The 23,534-nt window shown below is 46.3% G+C and overlaps 3 protein-coding genes and 1 long non-coding RNA gene across 4 annotated transcripts in view; 2 read left to right on the top strand and 2 right to left on the bottom strand.

Moving 5' to 3' along the window:
- LOC103316204 (serine proteinase stubble-like) overlaps positions 1–7,082 on the bottom strand; it is a 72,581-nt gene extending 65,499 nt beyond the window's left edge. Inside the window, exon 1 of the mRNA XM_031930950.2 lies at positions 6,890–7,082. Coding sequence (XP_031786810.1) covers positions 6,890–6,957 — 68 coding nt within the window. The 5' untranslated portion in view covers positions 6,958–7,082. The remainder of the gene's footprint in view (positions 1–6,889) is intronic.
- Positions 3,373–4,272, top strand: LOC103316270 (speckle-type POZ protein-like). The gene is made up of 2 exons (XM_008209394.3): positions 3,373–3,999; positions 4,097–4,272. Exons 1-2 carry the CDS (start codon positions 3,452–3,454, stop codon positions 4,098–4,100), a joined length of 552 nt encoding a protein of 183 aa, XP_008207616.1. The 5' UTR covers positions 3,373–3,451; the 3' UTR covers positions 4,101–4,272.
- An 8,554-nt stretch (positions 7,083–15,636) lies between the features above and the next one.
- Positions 15,637–18,508, bottom strand: LOC107981110. Its single transcript, XR_001729174.3, has 2 exons — positions 15,971–18,508; positions 15,637–15,878 (listed from the first exon to the last, which is right to left on the bottom strand). It is a non-coding gene; the product is annotated as an uncharacterized LOC107981110 (long non-coding RNA).
- A 523-nt stretch (positions 18,509–19,031) lies between these two features.
- On the top strand, positions 19,032–22,505 carry LOC100678317 (selenocysteine insertion sequence-binding protein 2-like). Its single transcript, XM_003426541.5, has 5 exons — positions 19,032–19,590; positions 20,592–21,088; positions 21,363–21,586; positions 21,752–21,906; positions 22,021–22,505. The coding sequence occupies exons 1-5, from the start codon at positions 19,363–19,365 to the stop codon at positions 22,183–22,185; spliced, it is 1,269 nt and encodes a 422-aa protein (XP_003426589.2). The 5' UTR covers positions 19,032–19,362; the 3' UTR covers positions 22,186–22,505.
- The last annotated feature ends 1,029 nt before the right edge of the window (positions 22,506–23,534 follow it).

Below are 23,534 nucleotides of genomic sequence, written 5' to 3'. Positions count from 1 at the left end.
ATGGAAATCGATGATATTCACACGTGTAAAATTGTTCTCTGCAGTTATGCATAATTAAGCAAAACTATAAGTGAGTCAAAAAAATGCGTCGACTTCATCGTGCCTTCATTCGCTGTGTCGTGTCCCAAGAAACCAACTTTCCAGCGATCGAAATTACCTAAGCGTGTAACACTATTTGCGCAAACAACCCCAAGTCCAAACTTAACAGGCGAATTTTACAAAATCGATGAAACTTCAAAGCCGCGTCTAAATTATGCAATATTGCTTATACCTCTCCAACTAGACCAGAAGCGTTATCGCGCAAAACCACCGCTCGCTTGCGCATAATATTTCACAGATGCGCAAACGCGAATCCACATCAGCACTCCATCTTCGCGTTATCAGCTGTTGCCGCGCTCTCTTCAATTACTTTTAATTTTCCTATGCACATACACACACACACACAGCTGGTGTGTATTAATTACTCGTCGGCTGAATTATTCATGCCGCGCGCAGAGGCGCATTAAAAAGTCATAACGTTAATTACGGCCGATCACTGCTGTTACATTGTTCCCCCGATCATTACGTAGATTAGCTTGTATATGGCGCCACGGGCCAGCGATGCGCGACAATTTTCTGCGAGCGAGAGTTCGCAGCTGCTTTTAATTTCTTTCGATGATATCCTCATTCGGAGCGTGCGGATATCGCTGATAAAACAATCCCGAGAGAGAGAGAGAGAGCTGAAAACCCATTTTCTCAGAATTGCGCAAAAATCTCGGTTTCACTCTGAATGATACGCGCGCGTCGAAATCTGGCGCTTACGCATCGCCGCGCAATTAACCAGCGCGTGTGGATGTATCAACTTTGCTAATTAGCGCAAGCGATGAACGAGGGGGTATAGGGGTGCTTTATTGGAAATTTTAAACCAAATTCAGAGCTGCGCTGCTTTCGATGATGAAATGATTCGATTAGAAACCGTTAGACCCCATTCACAAATCCAATTCGACGCCAGTCCATTCCTCAAAGCTGCGCGTGGGAGGCAATGACAAGTAAGGAATATCTCTCTCCGGGATGATGAAACACGACGGGCACCTGTACACACCGAAGCGCTTGCCAAGCGAAAAGTGCATTACGAGAGCTGCAAGGCGTAGTGTATACAGCGTGGATTTACAGGTCCGATGTTTAATAAAGAAAGATGAGCCTGCAGTTTTCGTAATTACGTATGCAGTCCGTTTTGTTTTTTCTCCAGCGATCTGTATACTACTCCTGCTCTCGTTTAAGTCCGACTCTGACGAGTGCACTTGTTCGGCTGATTTTCCACGCTTCAGTTTTTGCAAAATTTACATAGTTCTCGTAGTCGCGATTGAACGCACGTTTTACGGGCAAAAGATCGCGACTCAAAGCAGTTCACCGGAAAGGAACTTTCATACAGCTCTAATTGAGTTTCTCATTAATAGCTTCATTCGATTCCCCCGCGAAGCCCGACGAGTGTATAGTTCGTCGTTGAAAAGATGAAATTTCTGCGTTATTCATTATATTCGAGAGCTTTTGGCTTCGCGAGATTTCCCGCGCGGGAGGAAAAACAGGAATATGAGCTCTGGGCTGATTCACTTTGTGGAATTGCATTAAAGGCGCAAGCGAGTTTCTTCGCGAAGAACTGCAGGGCCGTTGTATAAAAGCGGAAAAAGACGCCGCCGAGCCAGGTATAATATATAACACGAGGGAAAAATACGAATAGTCGTAAAAAAAGGACGAGAGCTTTTTTCTCAAATAATTCATTCTCGTGAAATCGAATAACTTGCAGAGGGTACAGGATGCAAATTAGGAAGAACCTCCGTCCGGCGGATTAGCGAGAGTAGCGGCAGCTTGCGTAATTGCCGCAAATCCTCGTCGCGGCTGCATAAATGAGGCTGCATTCTATCGCATAGAATAGGCTTGAAATCGCGGCCGCTTCATCAGGCGCGACGCGCGAGAAAAGGAATGGGAAATATGTGATTTCTCAATTTGCATCTCGGTTATGCCGCCAGTTCATTGTTCTGTGATTAGACCAGCTGACAGGCCGAGTTATACTATCGCGTGGGATTCGCGAATTATTCGATTGTATATGCGTCAAATTTGAAATTTACATCGGACTTGATTTTTAAAGCAGACGTTCGAAAGTGCATCGAGGCGCAGAGACGTCCTCGAACGTTGTAGTCTCGGGAAGATCGCAGACGCAATCGAGAAGAGAGAGCCGCGTGGATGTGTATGTATATACTATACTTGCGCTGCGGCGACTTTTTTGCCGTCTGCTGCAGCACAACAGGTGACCCACTTTTGCTCGCGGATCCGCTCGATTTCGTCGATTCTTCCCTTTTGCCGGTCTCTCATCTCGATCGATCTTCTCCGTCTGTTCGAGTACACACATAGGTGCTGACGGATTTTTAACGGCCGCAGTTTGTATAACGTAACAGTTACATCGAGTCCGAGATGATGAATCGTCTACCGCCGACTTTGACACGCTGACCTTGGACGGAAACAAATTAGCGCTGTATGCATGCGCCGCAAGCTCCGATTGATTAATCGTTCGCGTATCGGTTACAAATCCACTCGTCGACTTTTGAATTTCCGAACGCAAAACAACCGACTCCTGCGCCATCGTATTCCAGCTGCATAGAGAGAACAGCCATAACGTACACACCCCGCTGTGTGTATATAAAGGCACGAAGGAGAGAGAGAGAGAGAGAGAACAACGCGACTAATTGGACGGCGCTCTCGTCGCGCTTCCTGGTATCCGCGAGCTCCGTCTCTCAATTAGAGTCGTAAGAATTTATCATCGCGCTAGCGTCGGCCGCCTAATTAAAAACTAGGAAACGAGAAACTTCCGTTCCGTTCTGGAAAGCCTGTTATGTGCGATGTTGTTGTTGTTGCCAGGCGCCGGCTTTTCGCGCTCGGAAGCGCCGCCGATTAGCGATTTTTAATGCGTGTGCGGGAGGGCTATTATCGATTGTTTATCGAACGAATGGAGTTTTTTTTCATATAATACAGGGATGATTCGTTGGCGAGGAGAAGCGAGAGAAACCGAGATGATTTTCGAGGATTAGTAGATCGTGTCTCGGAGAGGAGAGGTTTTTATGTTGATTTTACTTTTTACGATTAGACAGACCTAGATTTTTTTAATGCAACGGCGAGATTCTCGCGCGGGATGGATGTGCGAGGTGCGCTGACGTGTTCTGCCGGCATATTTATATATAGACACGCGGGAAACAAGTTTTACGTTTTTATATTCAGCTGAGAGATAGAATGAAGGTCAAAGTGACCAATGACGATAGCCTAGCTGATATAGCGGCGCAAAAAGTCGCATAATCAGCGCGATGCGTTCTGCGATAAGATCCGCTGATCTACGTCTAACCAGCGATACCCGTAGTTTCTAACGAGTCTCTCTACAATATTAGTTTGATTCGTTACAAGATATTCACCGCGAATTTTCAAAATGAGGCTCATTCGCGGCACAGTCCACCACGTCCTCCCTTACAATTACTACGAGTGGACAATCGAAAATTTCACTTCCCAAGTAGAAAAATACGAGATCCAGTCTCCGAGCTTCCTGACGAGATTTCCGCTAGTTCGTGTGTGGTGGATGTGTCTGAATCCTAGAGGCGATAGCGAGGAAAATACAAACTACCTGTCGCTTTTCCTGTACTGCCGCTGCAGTACGCTGATGGGAATCCCAGTGTCAGCTCGTTTCAGTACTCTGAGCAACGAAAACGAAGAAACGAGGAACTCCGTAATCGTGGTGCGCGAGCCCAGCTATAACCAGAAGTTTGGCATTTCTCGGTTCAGCGAAACCAGCAGGATAATGGATGAAGTACTGGCCAACAACGACAAGCTGGTCATCATCTGCGACATCTTGTACGTAAATAAGTGGGGAAGAAGCACAGGAATGCACGACGACTTTGTGGAATCGGAATCAGATACGGATCTTGAATCGGATTTTGAAACCTGGAGCTGGACAGAAGAATACTCGCCAAGTGCACTTTGGTAAGATGTTCGAATCGGACCCGCAGATGAACGTCGTGAGACGTTGATCTGAAGATGGCGCTGTACGACCTGCTCAGCCTCGACAATGTTTTCAAAGGTGATCGAGATCATCTCGTCGAGTGGAAGGGGCATCACCGAGAAGTCCGCGAGTTTATAAGCTCTTACCAGTCGACGTCCTGTACAAGATCGGTGATGTGCTGTGATGGCTATAAGTGACGGTGATTGAGATTCTCCATACTTTTCTAACGTAATAAAAGAAACATAACAACGCAACTGCTGTTCTTTTGAATTTATTACCATCACGCCCGCATGTCTCTCTCTCTCTCTCTCTCTCTCTCTCTCTCTCTCTCTCTCTCTCTCTCTCGTCCCGCGCACGCATTGCATAAAGTAGTGTGCGCTATATCGAGGAAAATTGCGCGAAGAAGAAAGTTACACAATATGCCGCAGCCTGTACTATTTTCTGTAAACGTTCCGTTGTGTAATTTTGATATCACGTTTCTTTCGTAACGTTTTTTAAACGTATAAAGACTTTCAACCATCATACACGAAAATAAAAATCTCTCCTCTTCGAATTTCCAGCCGAGCGAGCACAAGGACACGGAAGAGACGCGCGACAATGCAAAGTGGCGAAAGTCCGCGCTTTTCCGCGACGTCTATATATATCCTCGCGCACTTTCGGATCGTCCTCTTCGGTGGACGCGTGTCTCGCTTTTTCCGTTCACGCCGTCTGCGCGGACTAATGCGCGCACCTTTTCTTCCGCGATGCGCTGCGATAGAGAGAGAGAGAGAGAGGAAGTCGACGCTTCGGCTATTATTACATGCTGTATACAGCGCCGATCTGGCTGGTCCATTGTTTTTCGCGAGTCTCTCGGTCTGGATATCAGAGCGCGAAATCGTTGCAGCGTCGAGCCTTCGAATTTTTTGGGATCGCTTGGCAAATTAGAGCCTCGCGTATGCAAATGAGTTTTCCGGCATTGTTTTTCATTAAATAATCGAGTGACACAGCGACAAACAGCGAGAGAAGACAACGTAATCCGAATCGGGCTGTATTCAATTAAGAAATTCAAATTTTGATTGCGTGTCGTGACTAATTTTCTACACGATGTAGGTTAAATCCACAGCGGGTATACACGCCGGGTAAACACGTCTCGCTGGATAGATATGTGTAGACGTGGATATATAGTTCTGATTAGCGAATTTCACGTGCTTTTGTTCTATCTCGGCGCTCGTTGGGTAATCGCGCTGTACTTATAATCGTCAGCGTCGTGTATGTGTATTACGTAGGCTGTGAGTTTTAAACGCAGAGGCGTGAGAAAGAGATTACGAAACAGCAAATTACCCAAAGCCACGTGCGATCAGCATCGTCGCAACCGGCTGTAATGCAGCCCTTCGCTGCGATTTAACGTCTACATAGGCTAAAGTGCATAGGTGTACACGTACACGGGGGTGGCTGCTCCGCTTCTCTGCAGCAGTCGCTTTGTGTACCCAAAGCTCGTACGTGACTTCCGGGCTAACGACTGTACACGCGCGTATGCAGTTCGAGGAGTTGGCCAAGTGCGCAGTTCGGCCGAGCTTTCCACGTGGCTTTGAAGGATTCTCCCCTTTACCTTTTTTTCTGCGGCAAACTCGTTATATACTTTCTTAACTCTAATTTCGAGATTGAAAAATGAAAAAAAAAACAAACAAACAAACGGAGGAGGAAATTTACTCGGGAGGCGAAAAGAGCGGTGTCAAAGGCGCTCGCTTAATAAGAATCGTACTATAATCTCGAGGCGAGAGAATCCGCGGCTGCACTTGACCGACGACCCAATTAAAGTAATACTCAACAGATGTCAGATGTGATAACGCTCTCTCGACGGTGTATATTCCGATAATTATAGCGCCAGATCAAACACAGACCAAGAGGCGCTTCTAGATTATTTTTTCCGAATTTCACTGGCACTCGAGCAAAGCGGCGTCTGCCGAAGGCAATTAATTAAACAGCGCAGCAGTTCTGCCTAAACCCGCTCGAGCGAGCGCTTCAGCTTCTCTGAGCCTCCATAAGCGCGCCGGAGTATAATGGAGCCACTTGTATATAAAGGCCTGTCTCTCCCTATACAGTACTATGGAGTTGCAAAAAGTTGCGTAACTCCATCGATAAACCCCAATTATCGCTCCGTCGACTTTTTCGCGGCCTGTCGTACAATAGGGTCAACGTTATGCACCTACTTCATTGACCGACGCGCCGATCTCAAAAAGTCCGCTAATTCGATTGAAATTTACGCGGTGCATTGTTCGGACAGCTGCTTTGTTCGAGCGCGGGAATTTACATCGATCTGAATGGCGTATAACGTGATCCTGACGCGTACACATCGCGGTATTCCATGAATAATGAAATTTCACTTTCCAAGGAATCCGGATATCGTAGAGCGTTGGGGGAGAAGCTCACCTACTCGTCCCGATTTTCTTCGTAGGACGTAAAAAGAGCCGCAAAGTAGCGCAAAACGCGATGTAGGCCATCGTCGCGACAATTAGTCCGATAATTGCACGCTCGATTTCCCGGCGACGATCTGACGAAAGAGAGTTAATTCACCGGCGGCGCTCGTATAAGAAAAAGGATAATTAGAAAAGTGTCTGATGTCGCCGACGACGTTCGGATGGTTGTAAAAAAAAAAAAAAACAATCGAAAACCCTCGAAACGCTCTTCACACCCACCCGCGGAGAAACTCGATACTAATCACTTGCTGCACCAGTATCATCATCATCGTTCTCTCCGTGTAATTCAACGCCTTTTTTTACTCTCTCCTCTTTGCAAACAGCGAGCAGAGCTGTAATCACCCTCTAAAGTGAGAACTCGGCTAAAAAAGAGGAGAAAAAGGAGCAGCTCGCTCAATTAAAATTCACAACGTACCTGCTGCAGCTCCGCGAAAAAAACTTTTCTCCCGAGTAGAACAAGCCTGGCGTGTAGTAGTAGGGCATGTGGATGGCAGCGAATCAAGCGCCGATTAAAGAGATCTGAAAAAAAGCAAACATGAAAGCGTCGCGCGTTTAATCAAGCGCAAAAATTCACTTTCTCTCTCGTTCTCCGTCCAACAGCCGCGATATCCTTTCACTCACGCGTATGCTATATTTAGACCCTCATCTGCATGATCCGCCACAGCTGCTCGAGTATTTCTGTACATACCGTTGCGCGAATAAATATCTCGAGTGTATACATATAGCAATAACAGCTTTTTTTCTCTCTCATCTCGTGTTTGCTAACGGAAAGTGGAAAAATAACGGTCGCCGCGCTCGATTCGGCTTCGTTTTCAGCAATTAGGGGAAATTGCAGGTTGGCGCGCGCAAAAAAAAAAGGAACTTTCGAGTATAAGCACGCGTGTACGTGTACGGGAGTCTGTCATTAGTTGCATGCGATATTTTCCGAAGACAAACAGGAGCTCTCTAGCGCGCGATAACGAATGATTAACGGCGATGTCGAGGGCTCGGAAGGTTTACCTTTTTAGCGGAGGCATTAGTCTTCGTCTTGACGTGTGTGTGTGTGTGCGCGCGGGATAATCGGTTTTTCTGAAAATAGTAGTTCCGATTTTCTGCCGGAAGGAAGGAAGTCGGTCGAGAAACAAAAGAATTGCTCGGAAGAAAAGTACACTGGAGTAAAAAGAAAAAAAATATAGGCGAAAAGTAGGCCGACGGCGCGGCTCCAATCGCATTAGCATCGCGATGCAATAGGGCCGATGCATCGCGTGATGACCATCAGCGCCGGCGCCTCGTGCGTCAGGCGTTTAATCCGGGTGTGGGATCGTGTGTACACATGGATAAGAGAGCCGAGTTTTATCGGCTGCAGAGCTACTGCGATGGAATTGCTGCCGAGGGACGATTGGAGAAAGCTTCTTACGCTGGATGATTGAAATTTTTCGTTATTCATTCGTTTATTTACATATACGTATACTTTGAGTTAACGAGAGAGAGAGAGAGTAGGTTTTTCATTTATCACAATAAAGCCCGAATAAATTGTAGCAGCCCCGAATCGCCAGGTGAATACACGGCCAAGTGAAACGTAATTAATCCTCGAGTCCGAAAAAAGAAGCAACCCCCCAGACCCTCTGTCCAGAAAGCTCTTAACAAGCGCTGGCAAACTGGAGCGCGATAATTTTTCCCGAAGGAAAATGCCGACCTTTAAACGGCGCGCAACGCTACCCCTAAATACCTCCGCTGCAAAAAAGAACAGATACTCGCACAAACGGCAGATGAATGAAGAAATACTATCTGTATCACGCGCGGAAAAGGGGTTGCACCGTTGCATAGTGCGCGGTATAATAGCCATGGCTGAGCGAGAACGAGAGAGAGAGAGAGAGAGAGAGAGAGAGAGAGAGAGAGAGTGAGGGAGTTCAAGGCTGGTAATGAGAGAGGGGCATTGAAAAACAGAGCGTGGGAGTGCGAATGTTAATAGATCGACGGAGGGTGGGATGCGGGCGGCTCTGCTCGATCACTCGGAAGTTTAGCTTCTCTTCTTTTTTTAGACCCATCTCACCGATTGATTTTTTTCGCGGCGTTAATTAAGTCGAGCAACTCTTTCTCGAAAAGAGGCGTGAAAGAGAAAAAAAGCGCGGGAGATTTAAACGTCGGCTCGGACAAAGCTTCGTCTCACTCGCAAAAACGTACACACGGGAAGATAACGACTGTGTATACCGAATGAAGCGTTCGGAGAAAAACGCCGGGAGACAAACTGCGCTTATCGTTGGCCCGATGTGAGAAACTGATGCGGCCACATATAGTATACGTTCCCGAGATGCATGCTAAGCGCCGAAACGGATGAGAGTCGCGCCGCCCACGTACACGAGAGCTCATCTCGGGCGAGCTTTTAAGTGGAGTAAGGCCGGGTATGGTCAGACGGCGATAACCACGACAAAAATGTGTAATACCAGATAAGGTTCCAAATAGGATTGGCCAATCGTCAAATGTACGCGGTAAGATATCAATAACTCGCTCGCGGCGAGATTTCATCGCGAGAGACACAGCGGATCATCCCCTCGAAACAACTGCCACACGGACTAGACAAACATCCCCATAATCAAGCCGAAACTAGCCGAGGATGAAGCATCACCCTCCGCAAACTTGCGTCAACGCTCTCAGCCCCAAAACTCCCTCCTTTCTTCGGCAGGGTAGACTGATCCAATTTCCAAGTTTGCGAGAGATAACGCAATAATCCTCGCAGGTGCGCTACGTGTGTACACGGGGCCAATCAATCGCTTTTTCCTCTATCTCTGCAAGGAGGAAGATTTAACGAGCCGTTTGGTTTGTTTAGCTGCTGAGCTTTTACCCCAAAGTTTCTTCTCGCGGAGCTGATTTCTGAACTCGAGTTGTGACGATGATTAGTGCGTACGTCCGATCGATGTACAACACGCGCACATGTAGATTCTCGGAAATCATCAGGAGATTGAAGCGCACACATTCGGCCCGATCCATCACACAAGCATTTCACGAGGCTACAATAGACGCACATGATCCAATCCATCGATTAACGCTCGGGACACTATACGGAGACATTCAGCTCACGTGTACATAGAGAGCTGCATAAACGCAATATTTTATTCCCGCAGGCTCAGCTCTCGGGTCGTCGCTCATCGACACGAGTTTCACGATCTTCGGGGACACAGAGAGACAGGTCGTATTCGCGTCGCGTAGACTCGCGGGCTCGCCTCCAGAAATCAATTACCCTCGGACGGCTAGACACACAAAAGAGGGAGGGGGGAGCTGCACCGCAATCAGGCTGAATTTTTTAAAGCTCCGCTCGAGGTCTGATTTTCGAGTGGCTCGAGAGCGTGGGTGTGAGATCGATGGGGGGGGGGGAGGGAGACTTTTGAGAGATTTTGTAATTACTCGGACTTTTTTCGTGCGACTCACGAAGAGGATGTATAACGGGGGGACACACGTGCCGGAATAATGACCAAGTTTGCAGGTGTGTACAAGTTGGAAGGTCGCGCGGTCGACGTCTGCTAACAATAATCATTAATGGAGGAAGCTCGAGACAACGGTCGGCTTTTCAGCGTAACGCGCGGACGCTGTTTGGGTTTTCCCCGTGGATACACAGTAGTCGTAAGTTAAAAGTTACGCTAACGACTTTCGCTCTTTAATTCCAAAAATCTAACGAATTTATCGCCTAAACTAAACTTTCAGTCACAAACACGTCGACACAGTCGCGATCGACAGCCAATCGTTCCCGTATAACCATCTCGTCGTTGTTAAAAGTCCATATCTCTCGAACAAACGCAAATAACGAGCCCTGTACTTTCCCCTACGGCGTAAACGAGAAATCGTTGCTGTACTGCACACTCGATGTGTGTAATAAAGTAACGGTTCTCTCCTCTCTGGCTCTGCTGTAAATTGCGCGAATTTTCGGCGTATCATTACGTTCCGACCCTGTACTTATCCGCTTCCAGCAAATTTACGCTCTCGAGCCTGCGCCTGTATTATACGTTATTACACCCGTGTTCGCGAAGTGGGTCACCGAGCGTTTTTCGACTGGGATACTGTTTTCCGCTTCTGGTACATAATCGACGTGTTTTCGCGATGCGTAAATCGTACCGAATTTCGAAGCGGTTATTAAAGCGTATACTCCAACACACAGCTCTATCCAACGATTTTCTTTTCTTAAACGCTGCAACGGCGCACGCAACGAGCTAAAGTTCGCGTGCGCGCGAGTTTTCGGCTACAGTCTTGTATTTGCTCTCTTTCATATGCTAATTCGTTCTTACCGCGGTGTTTTCCGGGGGAAAAAAAAATCGCCTCGCTCAAGGCGAAGCGTAAGCAAAACGCGAATCGATCCCCACAAAGCCACTCGCGGAGAAGCAGAGCCGACGGAATCCCGCGTATATAGTATATACCTACTCCGTTGCAACGACGACGACGACGTCGTTTCCATCCTTGTGTGTGCACACGCCCCCGCGAATTCCATTAAATTACTCGGCGTCGCGGTTATGGAACGCGCTTAGAGTGTGTTTATGCGGATTCCAAGGAAGTGCAGCAGTCGAGTTTCTTTGGCCTGGGAGAACCCGAGGCGTTTTCGGCTTAGAATTCAGATAGTTTCGGATGCTATTTTCGGAGGGTCTTACGAGTATACAAGTGAAAATATAAGGGGATTGTTTTGCGCTCGAACACATCATACACATAGTGATAGCGTGATTGGGAGCAGTAACGCGAGCGCGTGCGTCGAATGAGCAGAGTATATACTAATTTCTTATACATTTATGTAAAAATCCCCGAACAAGCTTCTCACTCCCCCGTCCTCGTGATCCCATAAAAATCTCACCTCCTAATATAACACAGCCTAACAAGTCCATATCCGCGCGCTCGTATCTCCGATCCCCATCTCCCGTAAACGCATCTCCTATCCGCGCACACGTATGCGTATAAAAGAAGAGGGAAAGCCAAACCGAGAGCACTCTCGGCTCTAAATCTCTTCCCCTCGATATCTCGCCGGGGGTGAGCGCTTCGCAAAGATTGAAGACGAAGGCGAAGCTTTAAAATTAAAGGCGCGGCGGGCTTTTTGAATGTTTCATGCGGGCTTCGATCAGAGTTTCGAGAGACTTATAGAACGTACATACACACATCGAGGAAAAATCGAGGATTAAGAAGCGTCTTAATTCTCGCGTCTGGCCCGCGTAAATGACCCGGAGAACGAGCGGCTATTACGTACGCCCACGCAAACTGCGACGCGTGTATAGTCGCCTCTTCTTCTTTGCTACATCGTGGGTGGCTGACTCCTCGGCTAAAGTACACACACGCGAGCTTGAGAGCTTTTCGGCGAGGTACGATTTGATTTCGGAATTTTTCGAGTATAAACAACCGAGCGTGGATTCGACGAAACGAAGCGGGAGTTCGATGCAATTTCAAGCTCATTACCATTTCAACGCGGTCTTTCGCGCGCAGGGGAAGATAATTAACGGGAAAAATTATCGCAAACATCGCGATCTGCTGACGTTCGAATTTTTGCGGTGCGTATGCTCGAGCGAGCGTTTGAATTTTTATAATATGATTCCGGTGTATCGCAGGCTTCGGAGCTGCTGCTTTTACAGGTGTCATAAACCGGACCTGCATTCCCGGAAAACTAATAGACCTCGAAGCACGCAAAGAGCCGCGCCTTTATGGGTAATCCCCTTGAGACTCTCGTAGTATACCTGCGACTGTTCTCGCCCTTGGTTAAATTATAACGAAACAAGTATACACAGCTGATAAAATTCGATCGCTTGTTTATTCAAGCCGAAAATTAATCAACGCACGCGCGAGTTATTCCGGCTTCCGCTCTCGGTAACAATAACGCTAATTTCGAACGCGCGACGCGCGGGCAATTCAAACCGTCGAATCAAAACTTCGCGATGACGCCCGTAAACGATAATCGCTCGTAAACAAGTTGCAAGGAAGTACGTTCGAACTCTGTGAAAAAAAAGTGTGCGTGTGTGTCGGAAAACTTTCGACCTCGCGCAATTAAACGGCAACGACGTCGTTCGAAAATAAAACATCGAACTCGCGATTCAGTCGGCTATTAATAGACATCTTTATTTACGCTCTTATCGAGCGAGAAAAGAGAGCCTCTCTCTCTCTCTCTCAATCGCGCGCATATACTTTTAACGATTCTCCCTCTAATTAATTCTAAATAATGAAGCGACCGCTATCTCTCTCTCTCTCTCTCTCTCTCTCTCTCTCTCTCTCTCTCCCTCTCTGCCCAGCGTTTATCGAGAGGAGCACTTAGCTCCGAGCGCAATCGATAACGATTGTAACCTTATATGATACTTTATATACCGCACCCGGCCCTCGTCTCCCTCTCGTAACCACGCAGCTCGATGGATCCGCGATTTTAATTCGAAAATTAAAAAGCTCTACATATCCGCGCTTTATATATTCCTCGAAAATCCGACCTTCGCGCACAGATCCCGCTGAGGAGTGACGCGGCGACGTACGTCACGACCGTGTGTTATATCCTCGAAGCCGCAAATTGCGGAGCGTTTGTATGCGTGGATATCGGTTCTGAAACGACGATCTAATTGGAGCGTGCAAAGAGACGGCGCTGATTATGCGTCGTTCCTATCTTTTTTTCACTTTCAGCACTCTGTCTCTCTCTCTCTCTCTCTCTCTCTCTCTCTCACCCTCTATGCAGCTCGGCGACGTCCTTCGGAACGCGGGGGATGATAGGTCGTATCGGTTTGCTTATTATACATCGCGCGAGCTTAAAATTATACCGGATTTTCCATATCGTCGCTTCGAATTCGAGGTGCTTTTTCACAGCGCGTTCTATTTTCCGCGGTGTGTGTGTGTATCGCTTTGCGCGACGTTACTCAATACTTGTATACTCTTCATCCCCCCGAGGGAAAAGGAGTATCTAATTTATAGGAGGAGATTGAAAAGCTCCTTTAATCCATCGTCGAGCTTTTAGAGCCGATAAACGCTTGATTTCCAAAGCGAACGTCTTGATTGATTCAATATTAGATCTCTTTTTAATTCTCCGCGGCGGCATTCGACTGAATGAGCTCGGGATAAACAATTCATCGCGGAGATAGATGAAAGGCGCGAAGCAACTTTCGCTCTATTTTTGTTCGGGATTTGCATAAACTTTCCCCAGACGCGCGCAGTAGCGGCCGATAAAAATACAGCGGGCTCCTCTTCGTAATATTTTTTTTTCGAATTTCCCGCGCTTTTATATCATAACGAGCCTCTTATCCGAAACGGCGGTTTTACGCCGCGTTGCTGTTATAAAGTTACGATGATTTACAGTGCGTCGTAATCCCCGTAATCGCTTTTTGTATATATATTTACTCGAAAAACTTTTCCCCGGGCTGAATCATTTCTAATCTCGTTAAACTATATCGCAACGAAATATAATCCACTTTATTAGTCGAAGTGCCCCGATCGCGTCGTTATTATATCCTTCATTATGTGAAAGCTCGTAACAATTAAATTAACAGCCGCGGCCGTGTGTGCGTATCAAGTTTTCCTTATCAAGCTTTTAATGAGACAACCGCGCTTTTTTTCATGAAAAATTAAAAATACATCCCCTTCGCGCTTGCAAATCAATTTTTAGAAAAAAAGCTCGCTCGCGCGCGCGTCTGACCAAGTTCGGCTATTTTCTACTTAAACGTTACAGTATAGACTTTATAATAGCTTCGCTCCCCGCATCGCTTCGGAAGGTTAAACTCTCTTCGCGCGTGACATTGTGAATTACGTTAACGCGAAAGTTACATGCCTCGGACCAATAAACGTACGTCAGGAAGATGAAGATTCCACTCGGCTGGGGACAGGCGTATATAATAACCGGAAACTTTGCCGTCGTCCGCGCGCACGAAAAAGTATATCGTCTCTTCGCTTTTCGTCATAATATATACTCGCGCGCGGCTCATTTGCTTGATTGCGGCTATTTTCGGCGATATGTCGGCGGCACAAAAGCACAATACACTTCTCCGTCGCACTGGCGTAGTCTCTCCTGGCACAGAGCTGAAACAGACGGCGTGAATTAATTTCTCGGACGAAGCATCAACTTATGCACACACACACACATATAGCCATCGATCATCGTCGCGCGAGGCAACAAAGGCCCGGGCGAGAGGCTCTTGAAAATTGAAACAGAGCCGTGCGTGTATGTGTGTGTGTGTGGCGGCAGGCGATTGGCTCTGAATTAACCAAAGCATACATACTTGATATCCGCAAACATCTCTCTCCGTGTATAGGTCCTGGGCGTATATAGAGCTCTGATGTGTACCAGCAGCAGTGCAGGATGGATGCAGGAAAAAGATCGAAAGAGAGAGAGAGAGAGAGAGAGAGAGAGAGAATGCACGGCTTTCCGCGTCACCCAGGGGGTACCGTGCGAGGCACGCGTTCCCGTTGTTTTACATGGCGGGTATCCCCAGGAGGCCTACACCATGCCCCCCACACGCTCTCTCGTCGGCCCCTTTTTTCTTGCCTGCGATATAGGAGAGCCGCACGAGAAGAACTAAGGGGCCGACACTGCCGCAACGTGTGGAGAGAGAGAAGAACGTCGAGCGTTATTTTACTTTTGTTCTCAAAGCAATTTGACAGTATAGTTTGTTTACCCTTATTTCTTCCTATACTCAAGCGTTACGATCTCGTCAATAACATTTCATTGCAGTGCATGTTCGTTTTACAAGGATTTCCTTTTCTGGTCAAGACCTTCGCTCGCGCGGACGCCCTGCTGCAAGGGTCGTCCGCGAGCTTTTTCATTCTCTCCCCGGCGACGACGAGGATCGCCGACTGGAGGCGACTTTGCTATTTTTAAAAAAGCCGACGCGCACACAAGAGATACCGGAGAGGGTGTCTATGTAAGCGGCGCTCGGCACACGCATTCAACAAGTGCTCGCTACCCGTCCTTGCCGCGCAGGCCTCCGGCGTTTTCCATCGACTGCACTTGTGACACACTGTAACACCGTTTTCGTTCCCCCGACTCGTACTACCTAGCAAAGTCACCAGTCCTGGAGATCCTCGTCCTCGCCGCACACGCACTCGAGCCACTCGCATATGTATTTGTTCTCTCAACTCGTGTATGCGCATACGGACATACGACAGCAAGCAATTGGTGGTGGCTTTTTAAAAAAAAATATACATATATATATATATATATTGTATGTGGGACAGCAAGAAGTGAAGAAGAAGATAGTAAATGGAAGAGCTGTTTATTACGCCGAGCTCGGTATGTTATATGTCGCCGGGATATTTACCACCGCGAGTAAATACTTCTCTTAGGAGAATCTCTTCCGTTCAAACGCGTTCCGGAGACCGCCGCTGACGCTGCTGATCTGCTGTGCCGCCGGCTCCGCTCTCCGATGGATGTGTGGGGGTGTGTGTGTGTGTGTGTGGGTGTGCGGGTGCGGGTGTGTGAACGAATACAGAGAAGAGATCTGCCAGCACAAGAACAACAACGAAACACTGGTTTGATTAATTTTTTTCTCAAAAATTTTTCCTTCACTTATATCGCACTAAATTTATTTACGTGATGGGTGTCCGTAGCTCTTGATGAGGGGGTGGATGGTGAGTATTACACGGGTATGCCGATCGTGCGTGCCGTTCTGCGTCCGAGTAACGTGTGCGTCTGGCTGGATTGAGAGAACCGGTGGAACTGCACGCTTCTGTGTGCCGTGGCGCGCGCCGCGGGCCGGTCCTTTATATCCCCGGAAATTATTGATCCCACCCCCCTAGGCGCGTTGCGGGAAGAGAGCGCGTATACACGAAGAGCTTATAGAGAGGAGAACCGGCGCGCGCACGCGCGTTACGAGGGAAAGGGTGTATGTCGAGATGAGAGGAGAGTGGATGCACGCGCGATGCGAAACTTTTTCCGAGTTTTCTTTCATTTCGAGGGGAATTTTTGAAAAAATTCAATTTACCGCGCTTTTTGTAATAACCTCGAGATTATGAGAGTATATAATGCCGTCATTGCAGGCTCGTAAAAACAAATTTCCGGGAATTAGTGCGCAGCCAACTTTTTTAATTGCAAAGTCTGTAACAACAGATCAACAGATCATAGCTCGCGTCTGACGCATCCCGACTGCTACCACTCGAGAGCATCCAACTTCCAGCCCAAACACTGCACCAGCTAAAGTTTACATTTCGAAAACAAACGAAAAAGCCAACATCCAAACACGCCAATTAATGAATTCCATTCGAGACTCCATTGCGCGCAGCTGCGGCCGAGAGCTTGACACGAGCTTGCAGCGGAAGGAATTGACGGATTGCGCGACGTTAGCGCTGTCGATTCGAGTTTACTCTTAATTTTTGCTTTATAATTTATACACAAAAGCGTCACACACACACACACGCACACTCACACTCACGATACGAATATAAAGCAAAAGTCCGAGCAAGCGCTAGTCACCTACTTCGAAAGAGCTATAAATAGTCGCTATATACCTACCGCGCATTAACCGCTTGTCCCGAGGAGTGACAAGCTCGGTCCCCGCGCGAAGTTTGGAAATCGTTCGCCGATATCGCCGGGTCAAACTATACTCTGCCTATGTATACGAATATAATGGCAACAGCTCGCTCTCCGCGTTTTGATTGAATAGACCTTGGCTCCGCTGGCCTCGTTCTCTCTCTCTCTCTCTCTCGCATATTTCGCGAAAGTTCGTATAAAAGCCAGTTTGTTTTGACAAGTCTCTGACCGACCTCATGTGTGCGGCGAAAAATTTTTCTTAATTAATTAATCTTTTGCGCACACGGGGGAGCGCTATTAATTAAGCGTCGAGAGAGGCAGGTGTTCCCCACGTTGTTATAACATTTACGAGGTGACGCTGCGCTAACGTTTATAATACCTTGAGAGGACCTTGATGACGTATGCGCATCCGAGCTTGCGGCCCTGAACAAAGTTTCAGTGCGCGTATGCGCGTGTGTTATACGGGGAACTGGCTAGAATGGGAGAAAAGTGCGAACGGCTCGCGGTTTGGGTAGCTTTACGGCTTTTCAGGGAATCGAGTGCGAGTTTACGGGAAAAATTAACGTACGTTATCGTCCGATCATCGAATCAGGAGTTGAGTGACGATTCCGCGAGTCGTTAAAAAGTAGGCGTAGGCGTGGAAAAGCGCGACTAATCCTCGCAGAACTTGGCCAATCTTTCTTCCGGGCGAAGAAGAGGAAAATATCTGGCTTGCAAAACATATCCATAAATAGACGCTCCTTTTTCATTAAATACGAGGAGGAGATTATATAAGCAGCTGATTAGTTCCCGCCCCCGCAGCCCTTTACCCGCGATACTGATGTATCGCTGTTTTCGAGGATCGAGGCTTACTCTATCGCTACGTTTTGGCTCGAGAACCACATACCAGTCGTCACCTGAATACACCTCTTACTCTCAACCACACCCACGAGAACCGTTCAACCCAGCAATCGACGCTCCTCGCCCACCCTGAAAAAAAAAAGCCAAACACCGAATTCTATCTTTCACACCTCGACATCGCACTTCACTCGCACCGCGCGGTGTTCAATTATCGCGAAACGCCTTTTTTCCCAAATATACTCACGGCTATCCCATCGCAACGATAACAAAACGGTTGATTGCACGCGCGAAATAATAATTTTCGATTGGCGCGCGCGTGCCGCCCACGCTATTGCCTCCTTTTTCCCATTGTTCGCCTCGTACATATACACACACACACACACATCGTCCGTCCGTCGTCGTCGCAATACACTCGCGTTTTGTATACACGCGTTGAATTGTTTCAGGCGGCTCGACGATGCCCTTTTTTTTCATTGTCAGAGAGAAAAAAAAGAGACTTGTTCGAAGGAAAAAATTGGATGCGCTTTTTAAGACAGCGTACGCGTCACGCGGTTCGCAAGGTGCAGTGCGTCAAGTCGTGACGCGCACGACATCGTATTTTTTTTTTTTTTCTCGTCTCGCGGAGTGTATAATTATAAAAATTTCACACCGCTCGGGTGTACGGCGAAAAACGATAGGATCTAGAAAAATAAAAATTGATTCTCCCTCGCTTGTAAATAGCCAGCGCGCGGTGTGTTTATAGCGTAGGCGATATACTTATACACACTGCAGCAGGAGGAAAAAGAGAGCAGCGCAATTATACGTCAACGCCGCTTGTGTTCGGCGCATGCGCTCGATCATTTTTCGCGACTGAATGAAAGCGGCAGGGGTAGCTCTATATAGCTTGTGAGCGCAGGGAGTTGTAAGTATATGAGGGGAAGGAGAATCGCGTGAATGAGCGATAATGACGAGGATGTTGAGGAGTTGGCGGAGGGACGAGTGGGGACATCTTGCGGTGTGTTTTTGGAAGCGCCTGTAGAGTGACCTGCCGACGCGCATCTGTGTATTGAAGAGACGCAGCTGGGCTATATTTAAACGATTCTTCTTATTATTACTTTTAACAAAGAATCGATCGAAAAACTAAAGATCCTTCGATTACTCGATGCGGTTTCTCCTACGCGAAATGTAAAAATCCAAAAATTCAAAAAAGCCCGCGCAAAGCAGCTACAGCTACCGCCCTCTACCGCCGCCTCGACCAACCGACCAATAAAAATACTCGTGCTTATCATACGTCGACTGCTACACCACATACGTTCACATACGTCCTACGTGTCGGTCAGCAGCTCGATAATCCCCCCCCCCCCCCCCCAAACAGCCCGCGACTCTCTATCCCGATCAGATCGAAGTATTTAGTATAGTGCAGTACATAGCGCGTATACAGTGCTACAGTCTCGTCGCAGTGTCGCGCAGCACAGATGATCCAGTGGCTGCGCGAGTCCCATCGTCGTCGCAGTAGATACACACACTCCTCGACAAGCTCGTCTCTCGTTGCAAAAAGGGACCACCTCGTCGTGGACCCGACCAGCGTATCCCGTAGTTCGTAAGCCTATCCACCCACATACGCACACGGAGCAAGGATGGAGGAGGGTCAGCACGAAGCCCAGCACGCGGAGGCTCCGAAATCCTGGAGAGAGACGTCCGACGAGAAGACGTCGAGCAAGCAATGGACACCAATCGAGGTATTGCGACACAGGCTCTACGACAAGGTCCAGGTCAAGCCACCCGCCCGGGACATGAAGCTCAAGATGGCAATGCACCGGGACCTGCTGCGACACTTCTCCAGGAATAAGGACCGCGACGCCAAGGTTCGTCACCCTTTTTCTCTCTAACTCTGATACATATATATCTGTATGTTATATACATGCGCTCTTTGTCTGTATACACACACACACACTCTTGCGCGCGCGGGGACCCTTTCACTGCTGAGATCGATCTTTTTTCTCCTTCTCTCCTCTGCTGCAGGGGAGGCCATTTAAACTCTCTCGACTGCATGTGGGTGAGAGAGAGAGAGAGAGAGACGGAGAGACGCACGATGATGATTACTCATGTGTGTCTGTGTGGCACTCCCACAGAGCAGGGATCCCACTCCTGGATTTTTGTTTTGTGAAAGTTGCCTGCACACAGGAGATGGGAAATTCGATTTCATTGGTCTTCCAAAGCCTGGAGTAACTCTGTTTTTGGACATGTTTGTTTACCCTGCCAGTGTGCGCAGTACTCGTGCTTTTTTTGCCATTCGAATAACTAGTTTGAGAATCGAGTTATTCCAGCGTGAATCATAGATAAAACTGAGAGAAAAAAGGAAGTCGCTATCGCGTGCGCACAAAGAGAGATCCGTGGACCTTTAAAGTTATACTTTTGTAAATAACAAGGTTACGCTTACTAATCGCTTGAGATATACAAGTGTCCAGCAAATTAACAATTGTTTGGCTTTACTTAGAATTAGAACTTGAATTTATTATTTATCATCCATACATGAATATGTTTTTAGTTGTATTATAAGCTTGTTCGACAAAAATTTGTTCACTTGTAAGTACAAATTATTAAGCTTCTGTCTTTCTGATTTCTTTCTCCATTTGACAATGAGTAATTAAAACAGCTTTTGGCTTTGAAAGTATTATGTCACGAAGTAATCAATGACCCAGATCTTCAGAAAGAAATATCTTTTGTCTTTTGTTGTGTGATAAAAAACAATGATTCATGGAGTTTGTCAATTTAACGGGTTAACAGAATTCTACTGCATGTAAAGCCAACTCTATGCCAAGTACACGCAGCTCGTCCGTGTAATATAACATTGATTTTGTTTTAGGATCACATCAAGGACAGATTCAATTTTGTACAGAAACCAAGAGGAAAAGTGATCTGTGCTAAGAAAAATGTATCAAACGCAGGGTTGATTTTCAAGCGAGAATACGAGAATCACATAATGGACGCAAAAATATCGGATTTGGTGACGAAAATTGATTCGCCAAAGTTCAAAGTGGCAGAAGACCCAAAAATAGACTTTAACATTGCCCGTGCTGTGTCAACGATGAGCTGCTACGACAATGTCCATCGAGAGCCACCAGTGGAAATGGGTGATGGAACAGTGCTAGATAGCAGGCCTGATGTGACGAAAAAGTTGGAAAATGTCAGTATTCACGATCCCTACCATATAAACGACGCGGTCCCTCAAAAAACTTTATGCATGAGTCTCATTGATCAGACAGTGTCATTGGATATTAGTGCAAACGCGCAGAACCAACCTGGTTCTCAATTGCCGGTTGTTCATAGCGGTTTAGTTGACTTTTCTAGAGGATTTAGAGAGTAAGTTTAGTTTTTTTTACATTCATCCGACATAAAGGCTTTATTATAACGTTGTGAAATCATAATGAAATCATCTAAATGTACATTCTTCTTCTTTTTCGTTCTTCGTAAATTACATTTATACACGAATCATAGTAATTTACAATATTTTATATTTACCACTTTTTGTAACGATGTTTTACAGCAATAAACGAAATTATTGACTAATTCCCCTGAACTACTTCAATGCGTGATCTACCTCATTTTCGATAACCGTCGTCGCGTTGAATTGTAGGTACTGTACGAACACGATAAACCCGCAGCTGAACGAAGCTCTTGAAAAATTTATCGCCGAACTGTCGAGGCTCCAGCGAAACCTGTACAATCGTGACAACGCCAAGGGCCGCTACAGAAGACGATTTTACGCCGGTTTTCGAGAAATCGAGAAACGCCTCAAGCTCAACAAAGTCAAGCTCGCCCTCGTCGCGCCTAACTTAGATAAAAGCAAAGACGACGATGGTAAATCAGCGTGTACATCACGTGCGCGTCGTTGAACGTCGAAACAGCACGAAGTGTTTTTTTCTTCTTCTTCATTTCATCATTTCATTATTAATGGACGTTTAACGATCGCAATTTGCCGGTACCGATGCCGGAGCTCACTGTGTAATGTCTCATTCATTACAGGTGAACTAGATAAGATGGTGCATCGATTTATCGACTCCTGTAGGAGGCACGAGGTGCCCGTTGTGTTCGGCCTCTCTCGGCGTAAGCTAGGATATTTAACGCACGGCAAGGGCTTTGTCAGCTGCATCGGAGTCGCGAATTACGAGGCTCTCGAAGTATATAAATTTATCATAAATTTACATAAACGATTTATACGCTCCGATTGACCGATCGAATCGTTTCAGCCGGATGCTCGATGAATATGTATAGAAATTTTGCCTTTTTTGTAGGACAAATTAGAGGAGGCGCTTAAAAATGTCGTCGAGGCTAGGAACGAATTCAGGATTTTGAGCGGCCAAGCGGATAAGACGATCGACATGACGGAATTGTTAACAGATGATCTTTTGCTCTCTGAGCGCGTTAAGCTGCTCTTGAAGACCTTAGCGTCTCATTAGTATTTATTGGAAGTGAGCTACTAGATGATAAGCATAGATTTTTATATTTCATTTTTTTTTTTGACTTTGTAAAGCCAGAATCTACCTCTAGATATTTTAATGGATCAACGTTTGGAATCGTTTTTTAATTGCAGATGGCCAGTAAACTATTCAGGGCTTAATTTTAAATTTAAATGTAAATAGTCATGCGCGAGCAGTAGCGTAGTTTTAAATGAGTCATGCAAAATGAATTTCAAATAGCACACGATTTTATATTTTTATGAAAATGTATAGCCTGTTAAATAAATCGTTGACATAAATTTAAAACTTTTTCAAAACTACCATTATTAATTTGCTGGTTGTGATTTTTTTTCAAAATTATTCTTAGTAAGTAAGAACGACCGTATAAATTGTTTTCATCAAAAATGCGTTTAGAGAAAAAAAACCTTAAAAATGCAAAAAATCTATTTTTACATCGATCGAAAAGAAGGAAACTTCCGAGATCCACAGCGACGCTCGATAACGTAGATATCTTTTCACGCGCACCCAAATATTGCGAAAGAGCTCGAACAGTATTTCTCCTTTTATTTTTGCTTTCTCTACCAAGTGTAAAAGAGACCTCACGCTTTTTGTTATAAACCGAAAATATTCATTCCAATCAATTTCTTCAATCCCGTTTTTTCCAAATATCGTCGATAACGATCCGTTCACACACCGTCGAACGGCAGTCACGAATTTTTTAATCGCCAACTCGAAATCTTCACCAAAAAATACCTCAAACATATTCGCCCCCATAATTAAACTCGCGAATTTCCACATCGACTGTACGCACCGAACCTCTTCGCGTGATCTCCGCCGGCGGTGGCAGAGCGCGTATAAGCGTATATAATACAAGCGAAAAAGAGAGGAGCGCTGAATTTGTACTGAAATCTCGTCGACCTTGATTTGAGAAAGCCAAACGAGAGCCGATCAGTCAATGCTCCAGACGCGCTCCCGCACTTCCTTGAGGCTTCATTGTTTGTTGTAACCCCTTTGGTTACCGATATAGCACAGCGCTGTCGAAGTGGCTCCATGCGTATATTGTTTCGTTTTATGATTTTTTTAATAAACTTTTTAATATTGTATTAGTTTATTATTACAATTTACGTTTTTCTTTTTGGGAAATTTGACTGGCATTATTATAATGAGAAATGCATCATTAAAACATTTTTATAATAGTCCAAAATTTGTGTAGAAACTATCAGCGAACCAAGATTCTCATACCCACTCATAAAAATCAGTCTTAAAATCAAGCCTTCAAAAATCCACCACCAAAAATCAATCGACCGCACACACTTTCTGTCAAGATTGTACACGTGGACTGGGATTTT

The sequence above is a fragment of the Nasonia vitripennis genome, chromosome 5 (assembly GCF_009193385.2).
Source record: "Nasonia vitripennis strain AsymCx chromosome 5, Nvit_psr_1.1, whole genome shotgun sequence".
NCBI classification, from domain to species: domain Eukaryota; kingdom Metazoa; phylum Arthropoda; class Insecta; order Hymenoptera; family Pteromalidae; genus Nasonia; species Nasonia vitripennis.
This window is presented reverse-complemented; position numbering and strand designations above follow the sequence as displayed.